Genomic DNA, 25,256 nt, shown 5'->3' with positions numbered 1-25,256 from the left:
GCTTTGGGAACATTTGGGAAACTTCCAGCTTCCTCAGCTCATTGTTTCTCTAGCCTCCCCACTTTGCCGCCCCTTGACCATGGCCCTGGAGGAGCCGCCGGGGAAGGTGCACTGACCTGTCCTCTGCAGGATGCTCTGTCTGGCCTTGATGAATGCCAGGATGTCGGAGTCTGTCCGGCTGTCCCCCGTGAGCGGGACCGACGACACTGGCCTCTCTGGGATCCTGGGGACAAGCACAGGTCACACTTTACGACGCCTTGTGTTTGGCCCCAGCACTCACCTTTCCATAGTGCTTTCCTGCGTTCACTGACTGGATCTCACCCAGGGGCTGCAGGCTCCTGCCTCCTCGCCCCCCTCCTTCTCTGCAGCACCCACAGCAATCCTTCTGCACCCAGACGAGGCACGTGTCCCCCAGTCCTTTGGCTCAAACCCTTAGTGGCTTCTCATCACTCTTGGAATGAAATTCAAACTCTGTCTCTGTGTGATGTGGGCCCATTCACTGTGCTCCGGCCACCCTGCTACTCTGTTACACCAAGTTCCTTCTGGCCTCAGGCCCTTTGCCTTGCTGTCTCCTCTTCCTGGACTGCTCTCCCCTCAGACCCTTACACAGCTCACAGGCTTTCTCTCAGCACCTTCTCCATCCTCTCACCCCACCTTCCTCTCCCTGCACCCACACCCCTCCCCCGCCCCTAACTTACCCAAACCAAGCCCATTCTACCTGGGGCCAGATTCCTTCAGCACCCAACTTAGATGTTATATCCTCTAGGATGTGTCCCCACTGCATCCCCGTCCCCTACCATGGCTTAGCTAGCTGCTCCTGAGACAGAGAGAAGTCTTCTCCCTTCTCTCCTTAAAAACAGAACCATAATATTTAGCCCAGCAAGTTGCCACATTAAAAAACTGCATTTCCCAGCCTTCTTTGCAGCTATGTGTGGTCAGGTGACCAGGTTCTGGCCAATGAGATTTGTAAGAAGTGAAATCCCCTTAAAAAGGGAGGGATGCATGTCACCTTCTCCCTCCTCTTTTTCCATCCACCTCCTATACATAAAATCCCCCTTGAGAAAATTCAAAGCAAGGTACTCTCCTGGCTCTGCCAAGCGTCCATCCTCACACCTGTCACTCCACACAGCAGGTGACAGTATCCACTCTCTTAGAAGGCAGCGAGGATTATAAATAACAAAGGGTCGTTCGTTATCACATGTAATTTTTGGCGTTCCAGCTGCAAGTCAGTGAGAAGTGCTAAAGCAGAGTTGCGGCAGGGAGCCTGGGACAGCTCTGGAGCTGTGTGTTCTGTCCAGGATTGGGAGGGACGGTGGGTGGAATTCACCCTTGGATGGCCTGCCTGCCATGGGAAGAAGGGCATGGAGGTATCCTAGTCAGAGGGCATGGAGACACGTGCTGGGGAGAGGCCTCGTCGGCTTTGTTCATCCTGGAGTGAATGGCTCACAGGCCTGAGGCCAGGCTTCTCAACTCCATGCCCTTCCCTGCCTGGGGACTCTGCACAGGGCTGGTGGGCCACGTGGAACTGCCCCCGGGCTGGCTCCTGTTCCTTGAATGGCCCCAGGTATGTCATTTACAAGGATACATGAAGCCACTCTGCCTGCATGGGGCCCCAGCGACCCTGGGGAAAACTCCTTGGCTCTGGGAGTTGGCATCTGTGAGAGGTCCCAGGGAATTCCTGGGGTACCACGGTGGAGGCCTGCCCTGGGCTCTGTCTGTGAGGCCACCGCACAAGGGGCTCCTTGGGTTGTGAGGGAAGCAGATTGGCGATTTCAGCCTGCTGCATCCACGGCAGCGGCTGTTGCAGGTGTCAGAGAGGGGAGACCACAGACCTGTCCTCCAGGGGGGTGCTGGGGCTGTTCTGCTCCTGGCTGTGCAGAAGGGGGCCAGGCGAGGGCAGGATCTTCCTGGCATACACGTCACTGCAAGAGACGAGTCGACAAAAGAAGAAGGTATGGGAGGAGGTTTACAGAAGAGAAATTTAGAGTTTATATCTAGGAGCTGTACGGACTGAAAGTTTGTCTCCCCAAAATTCATAGGTTGAAATTGAATCCCCAGTGTGATGGTATCTGGAGGTGGGGCCTTGGGAAGATAATTAGTTTGGATGAGGTCATGAGGGTGGAGCCCCCATTATAGGATCGATGCCCTTATAAGAAGAGGAGGAGCGATCAGAGCCGTCTCTACCAGCTGAGGGCACAGAGAGGAGGCAGTCGTCTGCAAACCAGGGAGAGGGTTCTTACCAGAAGTGGATCCTGTGGACCTTGATCTGGGACTTCCCAGCCTCCAGAACTGTGAGAAATAAATAAGTCCCTGTTGTTTAAGCTGCTTAGTCTATGGTCATTCAAGCTGCTATACCAGAACACCATAGACTGGATGGCTTAAACAACAGGAATTTATTTCTCTCTGGAGGCTGGAAGTCTGAGATCAGGGTGTCAGCATGGTCAAGACTGCTGACTTCTCGCTGTGTTCTCACATGGTAGAAAGAGAGTGAGCTAGGTCTCTGGCCTCTTCTCATCAGGGCACTAATCCCATTCATGAGGGCCCCACCCTCATGACCTAAAGGCCTACCTCCAAAGACGATCACTTTGGAGGTTAGACTTCAACATAGGAATTTTGGAGGACACATTCAGTTTATAACATTCTGCCCCTGCCCCTCCCCCATTCAAGTCCTTCTCATGTAAGATACATTCATTCCATTCCACCAGCCCCCGACTTATGCCAGCATCAACTCTAAAGTCCAAAATCTCATCCATGGAAATATCATCTAAATCAGATATGGGTGACGCTCAAGGTATGCTTCATCCTAAGGCAAAAATGCCTTGCCGGCTGTGGACTTGTAAAACCAGACAAGTTATGTGCTTCCAAAATGCAATGATGGGACAAGCATAGGATAGACATTTCCATTCCAAAAGGGAGAAACAGGAAAGAAGGAGGGAGTGACAGGTCCCAAGCAAGCCCAAAACCTAGCAATGCAAACTCCATGAGATCCTACGGCTTGAGAACAATCCTCTTTGTCTTGACGCTCTACCCTCCAGACCCACTGGGGTGAGGGTCCTGTTTTCTGGACCCATGGGTGGAGTTGCTGCTGGGCTCTTCTGGGCAGGGGTCGTGCCCTCATAGTTCTGCTGATCGGCCCCACCCCCACAGCCTTGGGCAGAGGCTGTCTGGATTGTTGAAAGCAAGGCTATGGTCCCCCCTTTTGAAATGGAGGAGGCAGCTGTGATGATCTCTGAATTGCCTTTGGGGTCATTCTTCCCTTGTCTTGAAGGATAGTGCCCATTCACAACAGAATAGCTCTATGGTCCTGTCCTGTGAGGTCCAAGAAGTCCACCAGCCTTCCTTTCCTTTTTTTTTTTTTTTTTTTTTTTTGCAGTACGCGGGCCTCTCACTGTTGTGGCCTCTCCCGTTGCGGAGCACAGGCTCCGGATGCGCAGGCTCAGTGGCCATTGCTCACGGGCCCAGCCGCTCCACGGCATTTGGGATCTTCCCAGACCGGGGCACGAACCCGTGTCCCCTGCATCGGCAGGAGGACTCTCAACCACTGCGCCACCAGGGGAAGCCCCACCAGCCTTCCTTTCTTCCTCCCATCTCCTTCTGCTTCAGTTCAGTCTGGCAGTTTTCCTGCTGGGGAGGCTGATGAAGTCTGGGATTCACACCCACAATAATCTCATAGCATTCTCTTCTGAGGATGTTTTCTCATTTTTTGCTGTATGGATAGGCTGAGAATTTTCCAAATCTTTAAGTTCTAGTTCCTTTTTGCTTAATAATTCCATCTTCAAATCTTTCCTCTCTTCTTGTATTTTGCTATAAGCAGTCAGGAGGAGCCAAGCCTCTCCCTCAACACTTTGCTTAGAAATCTCCTCAGCTAAATGTCCAATTTTATCACTTGCAAGTTCTTCTTTCCACAAAACACTAGAACATGAACACAATTCAGCCAAGTTCTTTGTCACTTTATAACAAGATCACCTTTTCTTCACTGTCCGATAACATGTTCCTCATTTCTGTCTCAGACCTCACCAGAATGGCCTTTACCATCCATATTTCTACCAACATTCTCTACGTGATTATTTCTGTATTCCCTAAGAAGATAGCAGCTTTCTCTAGAGCTCTCCTCTTTCCTTTCTGAGCCCTCGCCAGAACTGCCTTTAAAAGTCCATTTGTGACAACCTCAGCATCTTCTAGCATGTGTTTCAAAACTCTGACAGCCTCTAGCCACTACCTGGTTCCAAAACTGCTTCTACATTTTTAAGTATCTGTTATAGTAACACCCCACTTCTGGTACTAATTTCTGACTGAGTCTCTTTGGGCTGCTATAAAAAATTACTGTAGGCTGAGTGGCTTATAAACAATGGAAATTCATTTCTCACAGTTCTGGAGGCTGCAAGTCTGAGATCAGGGTGCTAGCGTGGTTGTGTTCTGGTGAGAGTCTTCTTCTGGGTTGCAGACTGCCGACTTCTTGCTGTGTTCTCACATGGTAGAGTGAGCTAGGACTCTGGCCTCTTTTTATAAGGCCACTATTTCCATTCTCGAGGGCCCCACCCTCATGACCAAATTAGGTCCCAAAGGCCCCTTCTCTTAATACCCTCACTTTGGGGATTAGAGTTCAACGTATGAATTTTGGGGACACATTCAGTCTATAACAGATGGTTTATACACTAATTTTCATTGCTAGAGCATTGCATGTACCAACTGTGGTCGTGGAACAAAAACAACAATGATCACAACCGTCATTTATAGACACTATCTGCACACCAGGTCCTGCTCTGCAAACATCACGCCATTTAATCCTCTCAATAGCCTCACCATCCCCGTTATATAGATGAGAAAGCTGAGGCTCAGAGAGGTTAAAGAAATTCTAAAAGTTGCCCAGTGGTAAGTGGCAGTATCTGGATCTAATCACAGCTCTGTGAGGCTTCAGAACTTGTGCTTTATTAACCGGACTCAGCTCTGGCATTCTGAGAAAACACATGCTGGAGACACATGGCTTATCCCTGGCCACATGGACTGACCCTGGGTGGCCCTGGCTGACTGGCTCTGTGCTCCCTGAGTGAGGAGTTAGACCCAACAGCTCATGCAGATGCAGTTTTGCCCATTTAACTGATGTGCGCTCCTTGCCTTGGATTCTCAGTTGGGAAACAGTGGAACCCGACAGCACCCCTTGGGAGGTGGAGAGGCAAGCTATCCTGGGATGTCAGTGACATGACAGGATCCCCTCCCTTGCTTTGCAATGTCCTGCCTAGACACAATATCGGAGCAGAAAGAGGCCACCGAAGCCACCTGGCCAGAACCCTCATTTCACAGGTGGGGACTCTGGGGGTGACTGGCAGGCTGGGTTAGAGACAGGTGCTCTGGCTTTGCTCAGCAAGCGTCAGCAGCCCCAGGCTCTCCACAGGCCCAATAACCTACTGTCCCAGCCGTGGGCACTGCTTCCTCTCCAGCTCTTGTCTTCTGCCCTCTCCTGTCTCAGGCAGGGCAGGGCCTCTTACCCTGGGCCTGCCTCCACCGGCTCAGGACTGTAGGTCCTACAAACGGGAAAGGAAATCAGAGCCTGGGATTTTTTTTTTTTTTCCCCTCAGATGTCTATTTCCCAGTATCCCAGAGACTCTGCACTGAGTCTTTGGGTGAGCTGAGCATCTGTGCTGTCTGATGAGGGCCACCGTAGGACCAGAGGCAGCCACAAGGTGGCAGGCTCTGCATGCCTTTCTTTGGAGAACGGAGGCAAGTTCCTAGGGTTCCTTCCGAACGGTTCCTGGTGCAGGCCTCAACTAGGGAAGGAGAAAGGGCTTTCCATCCCGCAGGTGCTGCAATGACACCAGGTCACGGTCAGTTTGGAAGCTGCAGCAAGTCTTGCAAGATCAAGCCACTGGCACACAAATGGCTCATGAACTCAATGGTTTCCCGGCCGAGCCTTTTCTAAGATTCCAGGGAGTGCTCACAGGTGCTAACTGTTGAGGGTTGGGAGTGGGTGGAAGAGGGCAGAGATGGAGGTGACAGGACAGATGGGGGCATCCAGCACCCTCTGCCGAGGCCCAGCTTCCCATCCCGTTGCCTTGAGCAGCTCCCGCAGGAGGATGGCGCAATGTGATGGCTTGGGGTTCCTCCAGCCCCGAGGCTGCAGGAGCATCCCTGGATGCCATAGCTCGGCCTCTGAACCCTCAGGGTCATACCACAAATGACTTTTGTCCTCTCTCCTGACCCACGAGCCTTTGACGGTGAATTCACTTCTCACGCTGACATTCCTTCTGGAGAGAGCGCACACCAGCCATCAGAATTAATCATCTCTTCCTTCACAAGGATTAGTAAGTAATAGTAATTAGGCCTCCTCATGATGGCTGCCCATCAGAGTGTTGTGAATTTAGTGTGATCAGCCCACAGGCCCAGAGCATCCCTGGGGAAGTGATGAAATCAGGTTTCTGTCAGAACCCGAGGAGCAGAGGGCCAGCCCCCGGGCTGCAGTGGTTCCATCAGGGGCAGCATCTCTGGAGCTCAGGGGAGACAGGCAGCTGGACTCTCACTCTCCTGTTCCAGCAGCTCTTCAGTGGCCCCGGGACACTCGCCTGCTCGTGGGAGAATAGTGTCAGAGGGACCTCGACGCATCCTACAGGTGAGACGAGGGGATCCCAAAGGGGGAGCTGGCTTGCCCGAGGGCCAGCACCCAGAAGAGCACCCTTTGTGAAAGTCTAAACTGAGGGGACTCCTTGCAGGTAACCCATGGTGAGCTGATGGGCACCTTGGAGATCCAAGGTTCTGAACTTCAAGGTTAAGGATCTCTTGGCAAGCACATCCAGGGATCACCTTAACTTGGGATACCTAAGGAATATCCAGGAAGGCCAGGCCAGGATAGGCCCTGCCGCTCAGACAAGGTAGGTGCTGGGGGAGGATTTTAACGGTGTTTCCCCAGGAGATCCTAGGAGGCCTGCCCAGTGGCCAGTTCTTAGACCCATTCCAGGGTGGACACTCTCTCAGAGAAGCTGGGAGAGGGATGGACAAATGGACAAACAATAGAGAGTGGCCTTGGCCGAGAGGGAGTGTGGGAGGAGGGGGGAGAAGCATCGGGAGGAGGATGAGAAAAGGGGGAGAAAGAATGTAGGGTGGGAAGGGTTAGGTAGAGCAAGAAAGTGGGGGGAAGGGAGGGGGAGAAGGGAGTGAAGGAGTGAGGAGGGGAGAGGGGGAGAGAGGGGGAGGCAGGGGAGCATGAGGGGCCGGGGGGGAAGGAAGGAAGGAAAAACCGTGGCTCAACATGGAGCCTGGAGTTCAGGCTGAAGCTGCAGCTCGTCCCATTGTTAACCACAGAGTTCAGAGCATCACGTTCCCTTCCTGGGCCTCAGTTTTCTCATTAGTGAAATGGGATTGATTTCAGGGTTTCTCAACTGAAATGATGGGGCCAATCATCCCATCCTTGGATTGGAGTTCCCAATCCAAGGGAGCTCTGGTTTTCCAGTCAGAGGTTGGCCTTCTAAGGAGCCATAATTTTGCTCTTTGAAAATCTTGGTCTCTTGGGAAAATCAGATCGTGGACACATGGAAAGAGTGGGGACCCCAAGCAGGAGGACCTGGCACTTGGAGGAATATGAGGAAAACACATTTGTACGAAATAGTGCAGAATATGAGTGGGAAAATGTCACCTTCTACTAAACAGCAGGATACGCACGTGTCCCTAAAGGACGGTCATGGTCATTAAGGTTAAAGGAAACTGATGTGAGGAGTGAGGGGAGGGGGGTGGCCAGATGCTGAGAGGCCTGGGTTCCAGCCCTGGTCTCACCTCTTATTAGCTGGGTGACCCTAGCAAGTTAATTGATCTCTCGGAGCCAGAGTGTTCGCATCTGTAAAATGGGCGCAATGATAGCACATACATCACACACGTGTTCAGTTCCTGGCCCTTACAGCCCTCGGTATATGACAGGAGATGTGATTACCATAAGAGAGGAGAGCCTTGGAGAAGTCTCCTTGGAGAATTTAAGGACGCCAACAACTAATCCTCCACAGTTGGCTGTTCAGAGAATGTCTGTGAAGCCACGATGACCGGGGGACAGGGTCTCCTCCCTGCCTCACCCCTGGTAGAGCTCTGTGAGCTCTTCTCTGCCAGCTTTTGAAAGCAGTGGCAGGTGACTTCTTCATCAGAGGAGGAGCCCGAGACCTTGCCCTTGCCAGTCTCTAGCAGGACCCTTTTCCTCTCACCTGTCCACTGTAACCTTTCCGCCCACAATGAATGGTATCTGAATTACTCTGTGGGAAGGAATTTAGGGGTGCTGACCGCTCATAGCCGAGGTGTCTTAACAGACACTTTTCAGGACACTTGGTTATTTCTGCCGAAGGTTAAAGATCCCACCAGAGCACCGGCTGCCACCACAGATGACAGAGCCTTAACAGTGCCCAGAGCCTGCCTGAGAGTCCACTCCCCAAAGACCCTCCTTCCAGCATCATCAAAAGTGCTGGGGGTAGGGCTTCCCTGGTGGCGCAGTGGTTGAGAGTCCGCCTGCCGATGCGGGGGACACGGGTTCGTGCCCCAGTCCGGGAAGATCCCACATGCCGCGGAGCGGCTAGGCCCGTGAGCCATGGCCGCTGAGCTTGCGCGTCTGGAGCCTGTGCTCCGCAACGGGAGAGGCCACAACAGTGAGAGGCCCACGTACTGAAAAAAAAAAACCAAAAAACAGAAAAGTGCTGGGGGTAGAGGTCAGGGAGCATGAATTTGGGAGAAGCTCCTATAGGTAACCTGATACACGCCTTTGAAATTCAAGGTTCTGAGCTTCACTTGGCAGGCACGGTCTATGTCTACCTTATAGCCCTGGAGTAGTTTCACCAGGCCTTTCCCAACACACACACACACACACACACACACACACACACACACACACACACACACACTTCATTGTCTTGAAGCAAAAGAAAAATTAGAGCTGGAGCTTCCTATTTGCTGGGCAGGATACTCCTACCGGTAAGAGCTTGGAAGAGGTCAGAAAAGAAGCTGGAGAAATAGTCAGGGGTTCTGAGAAGCCTCACACTGGGGAGGAGGGCTTATTCTCATGTGGCGGACACTCGAGAGGCTCGGATCGGAGCCAGAGCAATGACTGGGGGAAGCTCTGGGCTGGCTGGACTAGTGTTTTTCACACATGCTCTGTGGAGTCCTGGGGTTTCAGGGAGGGGGCCCAGAGTGGGGCAGCAGGAAGGTATTAGGGTTTGGAAACTCAAGTATCCCAGAGATTAGCAGGTACCCAAGGGAAGGCACAGAGAGGGACTGTGTGGGACACTAATGCCAAGCTCTGTATTGCCACGGAGAAGTGCAGCTGCCTACTTACACTGCCTTTAAGGTTTTTTTTTTTTTTTTTTTTTTTTTTGCGGTACCTGGGCCTCTCACTGCCGCAGCCTCTCCCGTTGCGGAGCACAGGCTCCGGACGTGCAGGCTCAGCGGCCATGGTTCACGGGCCCAGCCGCTCCGCGGCACGTGGGATCCTCCCGGACCGGGGCACGAACCTGCGTCCCCCGCATTGGCAGGCAGACCCTCAACCACTGCGCCACCAGGGAAGCCCTGCCTTTAAGTTTTTTAAAAAAATGAATGTACTATTTTTTTTACAAAAGTTTTAGGTTTACAGAATATTAAGCAAATAGTACAGAGAATTCGCATGTATCCTCTCTCTCCCGGCTTGTATTTTCCCCTATTACTAACATCTTGCATTAGTGTTGTACGTTTGTTACAACTGATGAACCCTTATTATTAACTGATGTCCACAGCTTACGTCGGGGTTCACTCTTTCTGTTGTATGATTCTATGGATTTTGACAAATGCATACTATGGTATATCCATCATTACAGTATCCTACAGTATAGTTTCACTGCCTGAAAAATCCCCTGTGTTCTCCCTATTCATCCTTTCCACCCCTGCCCTCTCTCCCGGCAACCACTGATCTTTCTACCTGTGTGCGTAGTGTTGCCCTTTCCAGAATGTCATAGCTGGAATCATACAGTATGTAGCCTTTTCAGACTGGCTTCATCACTTAGTGATATGCATTTAAGTTTCCTCCACGTATTTTCATGGCTCAATAGCTCATTTCTTTTTATCATGAAATATGGATGTACCGTTTGTTTTGTTTTTTCCATTCACCTTTTGAAGGACATCTTGGTTGCTTCCAGTTTTAGGAAATTATGAATAAAGCCATAAATAACCATATGTAAGTGTGGATGTAAGTTTTCAACTCATTTCGGTAAACACAAAGGAGCATGACTGATGAATCGTATGGTAAGAGTATGTTTAGTTTAGTAAGAAACCACCAAACTGTTTTCCCAAGAGGCTGTGCCATTTTGCATTCCCATCAGCAATGAATGAGAGTTCCTATTGCTCCACATCCTCACCAGCATTTGGTGGTATCGGTTTTATTTTATTTTAGCCATTCTCATAGGTGTGGAATGGTGTCTCATTATTGCTTTAATTTGTATTTCCGCAATGACATATGATGTGGAGCATCCTGTCATACACTTATTTGCCACCTGTATATCTTCTTTGGTGAGGTGGCTGTTCAGATCTTTTGCCCATTTATATATGTTTTTCAAATATTTTCTCCCAGTCTGTGGTTTATCTTGTTATTCTCTTAACAGTGTCTTTCACAGAGCAGCATTTTCCATATGAATATAGTCAAACTTATCAATTTTTTCTTTTGTGGATCTACACTGCCTTTTAAAACACCAGCGTAGCCAAACAGAACACACCTTGCCGGCTGTTAACCTGGGGCCTAGGGGCTCACACAGGAGATGTTTCCTAAAGCTAGAATACAAGCCAAAGTGCTGGCCCTGAGGGCCAGGTTGGGGGATGTGAAGAGGCCCAGGGAAAATGTCAGCCAGGTGGTGGACAGCTCTCTGGTTGGCTGTTTTGTTTTGTTTTAAGAATAGTTTCAGATTTAGAGAAAAGTTGCAAAGATAGTACAGAGAGTTCCCGTATACCCCAAACCCAGTTTCCCTCATTATATAATCTTATATTAGTGTGGTACATTTGTCACAACTAAGGAACCAATACTGATACATTATTATTAACTACCGTCTGTTCGTTATTTGGATTTTCTTAGTTTTTCTGATCTAGTTCCCATCCAGGATAGCACATTACATTTGGCCATCATAGCTCCTTAGGCTCCTCTTGTCTGTGACAGTTTCTCAGAATTTTCTTGCCCTTGACAGTTTTGAGGAGTACTGGTCAGGTATTTTGTAGAATGCCCCTCGACTGGGACTTATCTGACATTTTCCTCATGACTCAACCAGGGTTATGGGTTTTTGAAAAGAAGACCACAGAGGTCATTGCCATTCTCATCACATCATCGGATCAGGGACACCGTCTGGCAACCCTCTCCCCAACCCCTTTTAAAAAGCTCTATTTCACGTTTCCAACCTGAGAACTCAGCTCCTGCTCAGACCCAGGCAAGGACCATTCCTTGGCAGTCAAGGCCGAGGCCCCACTCATGCTGGCCTGGCCTCTGCCGTGCAGACAGCGGGCCTGTCTCAGGGATGGAGGATGGATGAGGCAGGTGTGATTGGCTCTACCGCCCACGCTGTGCGGTTGGAAAGAGACAATAACGTGGGTCGCATGAGAAGGAACCTGCCTTCAGAAGGTGTGTGTGTGGGAAGTGTAGTCTGTGCGGGCTCATGCCATCACTCAGGGACACTGGCTCTGGACGTCCTCACGGGAGGCTGCCCACGTCTCTCCTGAGTCTGTGCCAGGACAGAGGCACTAACCAGAGGTCCCTGGGTCCTGGCAGGCTGACTCCCCTCTGCCTGACCCAACATCCCCTCCACAGTTCCCCCCTCCCTCTTCCCTCCCACTACTGCCAACCGCGTCTTCCTACCCAGCGGCAGGACCAGGGCTTGCACAGTTCGGTTAAACTGCTTCTCTTGTCACTGTGGCAGTAGGTCCACTGGCTGTCAGAGCCGGAGGGAAAGGGCTGGGGGTGGGGGGAGGGGGCGCGGTACTCCAGTAAAGCCTGAGAGCCACTGGCCTGAGTATTTTCAACTAATTTAACAGTGGAAGTCACTCATCTTCCCGGATCATGCAGCCTGCACTTAGAGCATCAAGACTGGGTTGAGGAGAGGTAGGGCATCTTTTCTGGGCATCCCAACCCTGTCGCAGGGTTCTCCCCTTACCTTTTGTTAGAGAGAAGCTGGGACCTTTCTTGCTGGGATTCTGGCATCTGGGGAAAGGGTTTCATTTGATTCAATGAATTCACTGCTGGGGAGTTTACCTGTTGGTCCAAGAGAAAGTTTCACAGTGTAAGCATGAATCTAATGACATGGGGAAAATGTCTTTGATGATATTTCTTAAAGGGAAAAAGCCAGCTAGAAAAGTTGGTATGTACATGTGTGGGGAAAAAAAAATAAATCTAGATGTAGTCCTGACCTTAATGAGGGGCATCAAAACATTCTCTTTGGATGGCAGGATAATGGGTAATGTTTGCTTTATTCTTTGTGCTTTTCTATGTTTTCTAAGTTCTCCAAATTGAGCCTGTATTATTTTTTAAAGTTAAGAAAAAGTGTTTAAAATGTGATCTGACAGTTCCCCACAAGTCCTTTCTGGCTTTGCTTTCCCTCGTCCCAAAGAGATGCTGGCAGAGTCAGGAGCAATGCATTCATCATGCATCATGCATGTGGGGGCAGCTCCACCAGGGTCCCGGAAACCTTGCGTGTCTCCACGCAGGTCTCCTGAGCAGCGATTAAACCCCAGCTGATCTGAGGCTTAGCAGAATGCCCCATGCTTCTCCCAGAACATGAGAGCATAGGAGGTTTGTGAGCAGCTGCTGCCAGGCCATTTCCCACTTCCTCCCCATCTCGCTCAGAGGCCACCATGGGGCAGTTTCTCATCACCTCCTATGTTCTAATGAGGGTTAAGGCTTTTTGCCTGCCCCACTCAGGGTACATCCGCCGGCTATAAAATGGCTTAGTGGCTGCATGGAATTGCTACAGGGCGCCCCATCATCCCTGCTGTGGTCACCTGGTCCCTTCTGTTTCAATGACGTCCTGTGGGGTGGAGGGCACAGGGAGCTGACACCTTGGCTACCCTGGCTTTCACTGTCTACATGAGTAACAAATGGTCTGAATCCATCAGCCTCGACTGGACTCTTCCTGGGTCACATGGGATGATGGGATAACCCTGGATAACCCTCATCACTGTTCGGTGGCTGGGCACCGGCAGTGGCTGACAGTCTCACCCACTGATGACCTCCCGAGGGAGGCTTCTTAACTGGAGAGCAGGGGCACTGTGAACGTGACTGGGAACCAATGACATCTTTATTCTTCCTAACTTCTACCTGAAATTTAACATTTCTTTCGATGATTAAACGTAGACAACAAACCACAGTAGAATGGGTGGTACCAGTGACTCCGTCACCAGTAGAAATTACAGATATTTTCAGATCACATTACAGTTGCTGCAGAAATCTTGAAATATTGTGTTCAGCACTACTTTGAAATTGTGGTAAATATTGATCCCCCCAGATCTTATTAATTAATGCATCTGTAAAATGGTATTCATATTACTATACCATAACTTTGCTGCTAAAATACTGTGATAACTGTATTTCCATCTTATTGGTTTTATTTGTCATCTTGTGTATTTAATTTTATCCAAATATGTTTCTCCATTGTCTGGTCACGAGGCCACTCGGTAATGTATGGGTTACTGCTCGGTTGTGTCCTTGGGACACTATCTTCTCTGGCTCTCAGTTTCTTGTCCTTAAAATGACACAATCAGCCTGTTGGAGAATCTCTAAGGGTTCTGCCAGCCACACAAGTGGTAGGATTATGTGTAAGTCATCTCTTTTATTATACACAGCTGAGGGGTCACATGAGGACAGTTGGAACTGGGGGTGTGTACTAACATTTCTTAACAGGTTATTTTAGCCTTCATAATATTATAGAGAACTTCTAGGAATTCGTCTAGGAAATATGCAAAAATGTATCTTCAAATACTTTTCTAGTGAAACGACCCCCAAACAACCTAAACATTAAACACAAGGAGATTAAATATATTAGAATAAATCCATATGCTTGAACAGTGACAGCACTGGAATGATGTCATGGAATCATGCCATGGAAGAGGTGGCATGCTGGACAACTAAGTAAAAACAAAAGCCGTTTGTCATACTTGAAGACGAATATGATTCTATTTTTATAAAAGCATATGGATGTATATGCATACAACTATAAAATAATACGATCCAACATATTAATATCGGTTATCCTTAAGCGGTGGGGTTATGGTGATTTTACCTTGTGTTTTTCTGTATTTTCTAAAATTTATACCATATATATATACACACACATACGTACATATATATGACTGTAATAAAGAACAATCAGTGTTGCCACTACAACTCAGGAAGCAATGGTGGCAAATCCATCGGCTTGGGGAGCTACACCTCCCACCCCCTACATTTCTATGCGTCAGACACTAGCAAGGAAACGGTGAGCCCCTGACCACTCACGTTCCTTGTTACTAAAACAAGCCCTCGCTTCAGGAGGTAGGGGCTGAGAGCACGTGCACTGTGGGTCTAAGCCCCCATTCTTTTTCCTCTGCTCCGCCCCCCACCATGGGGCTGGGGGGCTGGCCCCTCCCTGGCTGCCCTGACATTCCTCAGGCCTCAGCAGGAGGGCGAGCTCTGGGGCAGTGAGGGGCATGGCTGCCAGTACCTGCAGGCTGGTGGCCTCCTCTGCCCACCAGGCTTCAAACTCTTTCTGTAGCTTCACCTTGGCTTTGTCCACGAGTAGCTGCAAGTGCTCAATCTCCACCTTCAGCGCCTTCAGGTGCGTGAACATTGCTTTATACCTGCAGTGGAGTCAGAGAGGAGTCTTGAAAGTCACTGGCAGGGAGGGAGGGCTCTAAAGAGACTGGCGGCGGCAGGGCCTGAGCCTCAGAAGCCTGGCCACGCAGCCTTGGTGCCTGGGGCTGGGACCTTACAGTTGCCCACCCAGGCCAGAGTATGGCGCCAGCATGTGAGCCCACAGCCAGGTATTTCTGTCCAGTGGGCCGTGGGGCTGTGTGTGTGAGATGACTAACCCCTCTCCGAGAAGGATAAGTACCGTTACTGGGCACTGAAGGGCAGGCATCGCTCGAGGCCCTTGCCGTCTATAAACTCATTGAATCCTCTCCACAGCCCTATGAGGAAGGTGCTATTATCATCATCTCCCCCTCTACAGATTTGGAACCTGAGGCCTGGAGAGGTTAAGGAACTTGCTCTATAGCACTGAGCTCATAAACAGATGAGCCAGGGTTTGAACCCAGGCCATCTGGGGGTGGGGGCAGTGTGACAGGGTGCGCTCAGGGTACATGCCTAGCCAGCCCAGGGGTGGGTGGTGTGTGCTACAGTGACAGCATCGCCCCCTTGAGAGCAAGGAAGGTTTCTTGTTTGTTTTCCCCCAAACATCCCCATGGCAGAGGAGGTAGCTGTTGAATGTCTAAATGAATGAATGAACTGAGAAGCTTGTATCAGTAATGACCAGATGTCTGTTTATGCTTGAGGTTCCTCGCTCTGCAGGTTAAATCATTCTGGGGCCCTAAATGGCCGCAGGAGGGTCTGATATTCTCTGGACACCTTGCAGATAAGGAGCCTCAGGAGAGAAGTGGGGGGTAAGGAGGTCCTCCATGGTCATACTTCTGGGCTCCCCTAGAGGGCAGCAGCAGACAAGACTTGCCGCTTCCTGGGCTGCAGCCTGGGCGGGGGCTGCGGAGGCTGCTCTCCCTGCCCGATTGGGGTTCCCAGCGCTGGAGCCTGGCTGGGCCTTCTGCTCCCCACTCCAGCCTCACCCTGCCTCGGCTTCCTGCATCTCACGACTGCCTGCTGGAAGGTGGCACCTCCTCCAGCTATTTTAGGACCCGCTTCCAGAGTAGCTGCAGGCCTGGGATGGGCGTGGCCACCCTGCCCTGCCCCACAGCTCCAGGTTGCCCTGAGGGGCTGGGGTCAGGGTGTGTGTGGTGAAAAGAAAGGGCACCTTTTCTTTTCTTCCTCCAGTTGTGATCGCAGCTTCTCTTCCAGCAGGTCTGGCGTCGAGGGCACAGGTGTGTTTTCTGAGATACCTGGAGAAGGGAGATGCTGATGGTTCCCTCCAGCAAGGAAGAAAGGTCAAGGGAGAGTGTGATGTTTAGAGCGGATGACACAGTCATCGTGCGTCCCTGGTGAAAGGGGACCCTGTGAGTCCTTCTGGGGCCTTTGGATGGGCGCTTGCTTTACCCACCTCCTCTGGGTGGCAACCTCTGCTCAGCTGAGAGCCCCAGAGGAGGGTTCCATGATTATGCTCCATCCACTGTCCCTCCCACTGTCCAACATCTGTCACTGGAAGGGAATTCTTCCTTATATCTCTACCAATCCTTTTACCATGGAGTTCACTCATTTCCTCTTGAGTCCCCAGGGAAGATGCAGAACACCATTTCCCCCTCCTCTGATATTGAGCCCTTCATAAACCAAAAAGGCATCACTAAAACGGCTCACATCTTACTTTACATCAGTTGAGGTGCCGAATTCTCCAGCCTCAAATCATGTCTCCCGTCTTTTTCTGTTTTTTTTTTTTTTTTTTTTTTTTTTTGCGGTACGCGGGCCTCTCACTGTTGTGGCTTCTCCCGTTGCGAAGCACAGGCTCTGTACGCGCAGGCTCAGCAGCCATGGCTCACGGGCCCAGCTGCTCTGCGGCATGTGGGATCTTCCCAGACCGGGGTACGAACCCGTGTCCCCTGCATCAGCAGGCGGACTCTCAACCACTGCGCCACCAGGGAAGCCCATGTCTCCCGTTTTTGACTTCCCTCTGAAGCAGTGGTTCTAAGCCCGATTAACCCAATGTGCACCCAGGGCTGAGAAACATGCTCAGACGCCCTGCCCACAGGGCCCTGGCAAGTCCTAGGTGAGGGCTGTGTCCCCAGACACGCCAGCTGTCACTGCTGGCTGCCGGGTTGCCTGCTCTGGCTGCTTGTGTGCTTGTCTGGAGCCCATCCTTTCCTAGCCTGGTGGGTGGGGTCTGTCTATCTTCCCAGGAGGCTCTCGGTGGTTGTACCACACTTCTCAGCCTCAGAAGGCGTCTTAGGAGTTATGCAGCCCCACTTTTTTCTCTTTGGAGGGGAGACTCTATCACATGCTAGGTGCTTTCTGGACATGATCAGATTTAATCCTTCTGGTACTCATTGGAGGTATTATTACTCCCCTTTTACAGAGAAGGTCATGGAGGTTCAAAGAAGTTAACCTGCCCAAGGCCGCGTGGCTAACTTGAGGAGCCTGGATCCAAATCCAGGTTTGTTTGGTTGCAAGGCTCTCAATTCAGAAATTCCTTCGATAACATTTCTGAGAATGGTCATCTGCTTTCTCCCCCCATACTGCCGGGGCTGGGGCTCAGCGCTTTACAATGAGCATACCTCGTTGCGGGCAGCTCTGTTTCCTCTTAATTGGAGCTGAGGCCTGCCCCACTAACTTCCTTTCACCTCTCCTTTGGAGCTCTGGAGCAGCACAGTTTGTTCTCCTTCTTAATCTGATGGTTCTTTAAATACTTTAACAGCAACAGCAACAGCAACAAAATACCACATGTACCTGGAGCTTTATTCCCGGGCTGACTCAGCCTAATTCTCTCACCTAAAGGTGACTTTCTAATCGATCTGAAGTACAGAGCCTGAATCTGGACATCATACTCCAGATAGGCCCGAGAGGGGCAGGGTAGAGAAGAGTTCTCCTAGCCTTGAAAAATTTATGTTCTATATATCTATTGGAGGTGAATTACTAACAATGACCATTTACTGAGCGCCTTCTATATTCCAGGTTCTGCCAAGTTCTACTAGATGCTGGGCTAGGTGGTCTACTCATCTTACTGCTAATTCTCAAGATAACTCAGCAGGGAAGGCATTACCATCTCATTTCAGTTAGATTCTGAGGCTCGGAGAGGTTGGTGAATAACTCAAGGTCACAGAGCTAATAAGTGGTAGGGCTGGGATTTGAACCCAATTCTTCTGGTTCCAAAGAGCTAGATGTGTATACCAGGCAGCCCCCTAGCACTGTTTTTGTTTTTCAGCAGCTTCGTCATTGTCATGGCCATGTCAGTTTGTCACTGTCTTCTATTAAGCTTGCGGTCAGTTTACACACGTTCCTATAGTTATGAGTGGTTGTCAAACGCATTCTATTTCAGTGTGATTATCCTCTTAATCACAAATGCAATATTTCCCATTTATCGGGGGTTTAGCCTGCTGAGAGGTCCTTATTCTGGCATGCCTTATTCCTTCCCTTTTGGCTGCTTTTATGTCATTACCTAACTCATCGATAAATACGCTAAGCAGATCAGGATTCTGTTCTTTATCTGCCAGGCACCTGCTACTCTCTGTGCCTTGTGTCAACTGTCACCTGTCACTTGTAAACTGGCTGAGCAAGTGTCTCACTCATACATACCATAGACTTCCCAGCCGAAGACTATGCTGTCCCCCATGCTGGTGCATCTTAGTGGCCCTAATGAGCCAAACTGCCTGTCCTCGTCACCCATGGTCCCCCAGGCCTAGGCACCGGAAGCCCCTCGAGGGCAGGCACTGGTCCCTCTGCTCTTTGTATCTCTCCAGTGCTTTGTTTGTTCAGACTCCACGTCCAGGGTGCCCTCAATGCTGCCCCTGCTCACTGGCCCTTGTCCTCTCTGGGAAACGTGAGACCTGGTAAACTGAAGGAAGTATCTCAACACCAAACTGATAATGGTAGGACTTGAAATAGAATATTTCCTTTCCTAATGGTTTCAGAAATGGACACATGTATCTCCGAGTCTGTTAAAAAAGAAAAGCTGTGGCTCTCCTTTGTCCTTTTAACACTTTTTGACCCCATACCAAGGAGCCCCCTGAGAGATGCAGTGAAGACCCTGCTCTGGGGTGAAGGCTGGGCCAGTGAGGAAACTGAGGCCAGATCAGGTAGGACCTTGAGGGCCTGGAAAGGACGCTGGCTTTGAGAGAGCTGAGAGGCTGGAGGGCGTTGCGGAGAGGAATGGTGTGATCTATTCCTTTGATGGCAAAGCCAAGTAGTTGTTTTGCTGGTCAAGACAAAGCTGCTCCAAACTGAAGCATAGTTAATGTGAGGTGGCGCCAGGGTGGTGAAAGGATCTGGGAAAGAAAGCTGGGGCAAGGGAACTTGGGCAGCCAGAATGAGGGCACAGCATACCCCCAAGACACAAGCTACCCGCGTTGCCGTGGCAACCAAAGGGGCCTCTTGCCAAAGTGATGTTTGCTGAGTGAAATGCATTGTAACCTCACCAGGAGACGGCCCTGGCTGCTTCTGCTGCTTCCTGAGGCTTGGCTTATCAGCCGTCTCTCAAGAGAAAGAGGGGCTGGGAACTCAGAGGGAACCAGACAAAGCGGCTGAGCAGGAACAGAGGAAAAGGGAGTAAGTAAAGGGCAGTTGCGCTTTGCAGGTCTCCATGCCCACCGGGACTGGGGCCAGGGACAGAACCTCCCGTCACCTGACAGGGGGCACAAGGAGTCCTCCTTTCAAGCACAGGACTCTGGCTGGGACGGGAGCACCGAAGGTCATAGCCCTGAGTGGCCCATGAGGTCACGCTGTGAATCTGTGTGGGCAGCTGGCTCCCACACAATACAGAAGCGAAAGAGAAGGGCTCCATTCCCGCCGCTGTAGATCTGAATGTCACACGTGGAGGAAGCCCTGAGCAGTCAAGTAGTAACTGAAACTTCCAGCAGGGCATGCACAGTCCCAGGCTGACCCCACCTCTGATGTGTCAGGTGTTTGGAACCAGCAGCACGAGAACAAAAAGGTGCTTGCTGGGGAGGCCAGCCTCCTGTGGGTCCCCTTATACCTGGCATGATTCCAGGGGCATTGGAAAGATCACTGTAACTTCTCTTCCCACCTCCCCATACCCTACACACACACACACCCAAACTCTCCTACAGTCAGTAAATGTCTGAAATGTGCAGAATCTCGTTTCTTTCGTTCACTGGCTTTCTACTGGGGGTGCACCTGAGAATCACCTAAGGCACTTGTAAAAGCACAGAGACTGCTGGGCCCTACCCCAGACGTTCTGAGTTAGGATTTGATGGTAGGTTCCCCTGTGATTCCGATGCTCACCCCTTGTTAAGAAACACCGTTCATGGGGCTTCCCTGGTGGCGCAGTGGTTGAGAGTCCACCTGCCAATGCAGGGGACACGGGTTCGTGCCCCGGTCCGGGAAGATCCTACATGCCGCGGAGCGGCTGGGCCGGTGAGCCATGGCCGCTGGGCCTGCACGTCCGGAGCCTGTGCTCCGCAACGGGAGAGGCCACAACAGTGAGAGGCCCGCGTACCGCAAAAAAAAAAAGAAACACCGTTCAAAGCTCTGTGTCCAGTTTCAGTGCACGTACTCCATGCAGGAGTCACTGGGGATGCAGGACCTGCAGGGGTTCACGTAGGATGCTACACGGGGCCCAGCATGGCCCTTTGCCCCCCACCCCCTCCTTCCAGACCTTTGGAAGCCACTGTGGGGCAAAGGAGCTCAGGGGTTTGCAGCAAGGAAGTCACACTCTCTGTAGGGCTGGGCTGCCTGCACTTGGCCCTTGCAGATGGTGGATATCTGAAGAACGATACCCACCACGTGGCTGCTCTGTGGCTCTTATATAACAAGTCCATCACAGATGGGGAAACTGAGTTCTGACAGGGGAAGTCATCTTCCCCAGGATCACACCACTGGTAAAAAAAAGCTGGAGTCAGGACCCAGCTCTGTCTGACTTCAAAGCTGGTGCTTTTTCCTTTGCAAGCGACTGGCATAATGAAGGCAGCCATGGGGCAGATCACTGAGGTGGGTATTGACCTGTCCTTGGTATCTGAAGGTGATGCTCTTTCCCTTGAAGGCCTTTCAGGTGCGGGGCTGGGGCTGAGAAAAAGCCTCAGTCTCTCCCCCGAGTGCCGGCCTGTGCAGACTGCCCTTTCCTAACTGAAACCACGGCCTGCACGCTGCTCCCACTGGGTATCTGCAGCTTGCCTGATGGGTGTGAGGAGCTTCACTACCCACGTTACCCACGGGAGCCTGGCCCCCCAAGGCAGCCCCCAGAATACCCAGAGCCAGCCTGCTTGTCTCCTTAACTGTGTGTTCAGAATCCTAAGGAAGGCGGTATTGACATTTCCAAGCAGACACCAGCGGAAAGGGGCCCTGTGGGCTTCCAAGGAGCAAAGGCCAGTGCCCTGTGCGGGAGAAGGCCGTGAATTATGTGGCTCTACCGTGGCAGACGAGACAGCAGAGCCACGGAGGCATTCCAGCAGGTGGCCTTAGCTATCCAACTACGGATTCGCTCCCTCAACACCCACTCTGGGCCTCCTTGGGCTACACTGTCTCACAGAGCCCAGATCACTCAGCCTCACCTCGTTCACGAAGTTCAAGTGTCTGTTCTACCCAAGATGGATGATGTCAGTAGCCCAATTACCACAATGGTCAGCAGTTCAGAGGCAAAGATTCTGGCTTCCCAATCAGACCGTTTCCTGTTTAATGGCTCAAATGTATTGCCAGCTGGAGTGATCACACGCTGACAGGCGCTCGGTGCCACCATGTGTCTTGGTGTTGATTTTGTGTAACACCATCGCTGTCCACGGCAGGCTCGGACTCAAGGGCGTGGTGAATACCCTGCGGACCCAGGGCTGTGGCTGATCATTGCTCGGGTCCCCACTCACCACCGCCGTCCTCCCCGCAGGGAGAATGGGGCGCCCTCCAAGAGCACAGATGGCCCAGCTTTAGCGCAATCAAAATCCTTCCCCATGCCGGTCTGGAGCCTGGACTCTGCTCATGGAAGGCCAGCTGCGTCCCTTCCCTCCTGAGTAACCGCCTCTGCGTCCACTCTGGGCCTCTCTGCCCACGACCAGACCCCTGGGATGGTGGCCTCTCTGCTTCGGCATTGCTCCCCTCCATTGCTCCCCGGCATTCCCGGAGGAGGACGCGGCCCACACAGAGGGTCAGTGTGGACTTGCAAGCGATACAAGGGAGACCCCAGGAGCATCCCGCATTCACAGGAAAGATGCTTCTAGTCTCCTTACTCACTTCCCGACCACGATCACCTCTGCTCAAACGGGAGCTCTCTCCTTCTCCCAACTCTCCACAGTCCTTTCTGCTGGGACCCCAGCTCCATCTCTGCTTTCCAGTCAGCATTCTCTGGTTGCAGCCACTCAGAGCCTGGCACCTCTTTCTGAGGCTCCTGGTACCCTCTCCCCACCCCCTTCAGAGGCAGGCCTGTGCAAAGGCTGCTCCTGCCTGCGTCCAGCCCACTGAGGCCTCCTCACTCCTCAGAAGTGTGCCGACATTACTGAACTCAGGGCTTCTCTACGAGCCCGAGTCCCTCGGCAATTCTACCCTCTGTCACTTTCGCCTCACTGACCATTGGTGACCACATGTCTTAATCTCAGTGGCTTTTCAGAGAGACATTAGCAGGAAGCTTGGCATCCCTAAAACCCAGCTATATCCTTGTCACACTGGACCCAGCGAGTCTGGAGTGTTCTCAGGATACCTATGACCTGCTGGGGAGGGCAGTTTTCCCCACACCTGCGAGGGTGAGCGCAGACCTTCCTCCTGTGAAAACCTCTGATGATAATGATTAGTGGGGCTTGGTCAATTCTCTTGATTGGCTTGTAAAAGAAATTTTAGGACTTCTAGGAATTGAACTGAGAACCTTAATAAAATCATCTCCCTCCACTTTTGGAAAACTTATCTGCTACTAGCCAATTTGTAAGCCAATCTGTTCATTTGGCAAAATTCTGTTGTATTTCAGAGTCAAAAGTGAGCTCGGAAACAGACTACACAGTAGACCTGGCACATTTTCAAAGTGAGGTGGCAAGAGTGGGCAGACAACCAAAACGCGCACATTGATGTTAGAAAAGGGCCAAAAGAAATTTCTGGAGAATTTTTTTAAAGACCCTAGTAGTTTGCCTTCAGCCCACCTTATCCACTTCCCTGGGGGTAATGTGTGTAGAGATCCTTCCCAAGGTAGGGAGGGGGCTTGAAGGAGACAGCTCAGAAAGCTTGATGAGAACCCTTGGGAATCTGTGTGTTTGTGGTGTGGTGTGTGTGTGCGCATGATGTGTGTTTGTGTGTGTGCATGGTGTGTGGTGTTTGTGTGCATGGTGTATGTGTGTGTTGTGTGTGTTGGCATGGTGTGTGTTTGTGTGTGTGCGTGGTGTGTGTTGTGTGTGCATGTTGTGTTTTTTGTGTGTGCATGGTGTGTTGTGTGCATGGTGTGTGTTGTGTGTGTGTGCGTGGTGTGTTGTGTGCATGGTGTGCGTTGTGTGTGCATTGTGTGTATTGTGTGCAGGGTGCGTTGTGTGTGTGCATGATGTGTTTTTTGCGTGTGCATGGTGTATGTGTGTGGTGTGTGCTGTGTGTGCACCGTGTGTTGTGTTCATGGTGTGTGTTGTGTGTGTGCATGTTGTGTTTTGTGTGCATGGTGTATGTGAGTGGTGTGTGTATGCGTGTTGTATGTTGTGTGTGCGTGGTGTGTTTGCATAGTGTTTTTTGTGTGTGCATGGCGTGTGTTGTGTGCATAGTGTGCTGTATGTGTGTGCACGGTGTGTGTTGTGTGTGTGCATGGTGTATGTGTGAGTGGTGTGTGTGTGTGTGTTTGTGCGTGGTGTGTGTTGTGTGCGTGGTGTGTGTTGTGTGTGCATGGTGTGTGCTGTGTGCATGGTGTGTTGTGTGTGTGCATGGTGTGTTGTGTGTGTGTGGTGTGGACAGAAGTGTGACTCCCCTCAAGAACTCTAGAGGGGGGGCACGTGATGCTGTCTGAGGAGCGGGAGCAGAGTGGCTGCCATCTCTGTGGAAAAAGCATGGGCTCCAGCCTGGAGGAGAGTCAGGGTCACCTGAGACCAGAGGCATGCTGGCAGATGTGGAACAACCAGCTCTCTGAAGAGAAAAAGCCCTGATTTGTAGTGTTTGTGGTGTGACTGATTTCAAGCCACCAGCATGATGCTCCTGAATCTGGAGCCGGGAGGAGAGGCCCATGGTCAGTGCTCGTGAGCCAGAGTGAGCGTGTTCCAGCACAGCACTCAGACCCTCTGGCACACCACTTAAAACTTAGATCCCTTTTAATAAAGCCACCTAGAGGGACCTTAGGAGAAACAAAGCTGGCGGTGGACCACAGGAAGCCTGGGAGAGCTGGGCCTGTTCCTTCTGCTTCTCCAAATCCACTCTCCACCCTCTCCTGTTCTGCGCCTCACCCCAGGAGCCCAGCTGGTAGAACAGTGGGCTTCCTTACCCTCCTCCCTCTGGCTGGACTCAGCCGATGGGGAACATGGGCAGGGACTGGAGCATGGGAGGAGACAGGCTGAGGTATTTCTTTCCCCAGACATCTCTGTAGAGGCCACGAGCTGGATGCACTGCTTTACTGAAGGTCACAGCTCCTATCAGATGGCCAGAGCCTTTCTGCACAGCCATTTCTTTTTTTTTTTTTTTTTTTTTTGCGGTACGCGGGCCTCTCCCTGCTGTGGCCTCTCCCACTGTGGAGCACAGGCTCCAGACGCGCAGGCTCAGCGACCATGGGTCACGAGCCCAGCCGCTCCGCGGCATGTGGGATCTTCCCGGACCGGGGCACGAACCCGTGTCCCCTGCATCAGCAGGCGGACTCTCAACCATTGCGCCACCAGGGAAGCCCCTCTTTTTTTTTTTTAACATCTTTATTGGAGTATAATTGCTTTACAGTGGTGTGTTAGTTTCTGCTGTATAACAAAGTGAATCAGCTATACGTATACATATATCCCCATATCTCCTCCCTCTTGTGCCTCCCTCCCACCCTCCCTATCCCACCCCTCCAGGCAGTCACCAAGCACCGAGCTGATCTCTCTGTGCTATGCGGCTGCTTCCCACTAGCTATCTATTTTACGTTTGGTAGTGTATATATGTCCATGCCACTCTCTCACTTCGTCTCAGCTTACCCTTCCCCCTCCCCGTGTCCTCAGGTCCATTCTCTATGTCTGTGTCTTTATTTCTGTCCTGCCCCTAGGTTCTTCAGAACCTTTTTTTTTTTTTAAGATTCCATATATATATGTTAGCATACGGTATTTGTTTTTCTGTTTCTGACTTACTTCACTCTGTATGACAGACTCTAGGTCCATCCACTTCACTACAAATAACTCAATTTTGTTTCTTTTCATGGCTGAGTAATATTCCATTGTATATATATGCCACATCTTCTTTACCCATTCATCTGTCGATGGACACTTAGGTTGCTTCTGTGTCCTGGCTATTGTAAACAGTGTTGCAGTGTACATTGTGGTACATGACTCTTTTTGAATTATGGTTTTCTCAGGGTATATGTCCAGTAGTG

General features: G+C 51.1%; 1 protein-coding gene across 1 annotated transcript in view; it reads right to left on the bottom strand.

Moving 5' to 3' along the window:
- Positions 1-25,256, bottom strand: part of KIF6 (kinesin family member 6) — a 402,079-nt gene that overhangs the window by 6,383 nt on the left and 370,440 nt on the right. The window contains exons 17-21 of the mRNA XM_060109677.1: positions 15,960-16,044; positions 14,661-14,796; positions 12,120-12,217; positions 1,833-1,922; positions 117-223 (exon numbers count right to left, since the gene is read on the bottom strand). Of these exons, the coding sequence (XP_059965660.1) occupies positions 117-223; positions 1,833-1,922; positions 12,120-12,217; positions 14,661-14,796; positions 15,960-16,044 (516 nt within the window). The remainder of the gene's footprint in view (positions 1-116; positions 224-1,832; positions 1,923-12,119; positions 12,218-14,660; positions 14,797-15,959; positions 16,045-25,256) is intronic.

The sequence above is a fragment of the Mesoplodon densirostris genome, chromosome 10 (assembly GCF_025265405.1).
Source record: "Mesoplodon densirostris isolate mMesDen1 chromosome 10, mMesDen1 primary haplotype, whole genome shotgun sequence".
Taxonomy (NCBI): domain Eukaryota; kingdom Metazoa; phylum Chordata; class Mammalia; order Artiodactyla; family Ziphiidae; genus Mesoplodon; species Mesoplodon densirostris.
This window is presented reverse-complemented; position numbering and strand designations above follow the sequence as displayed.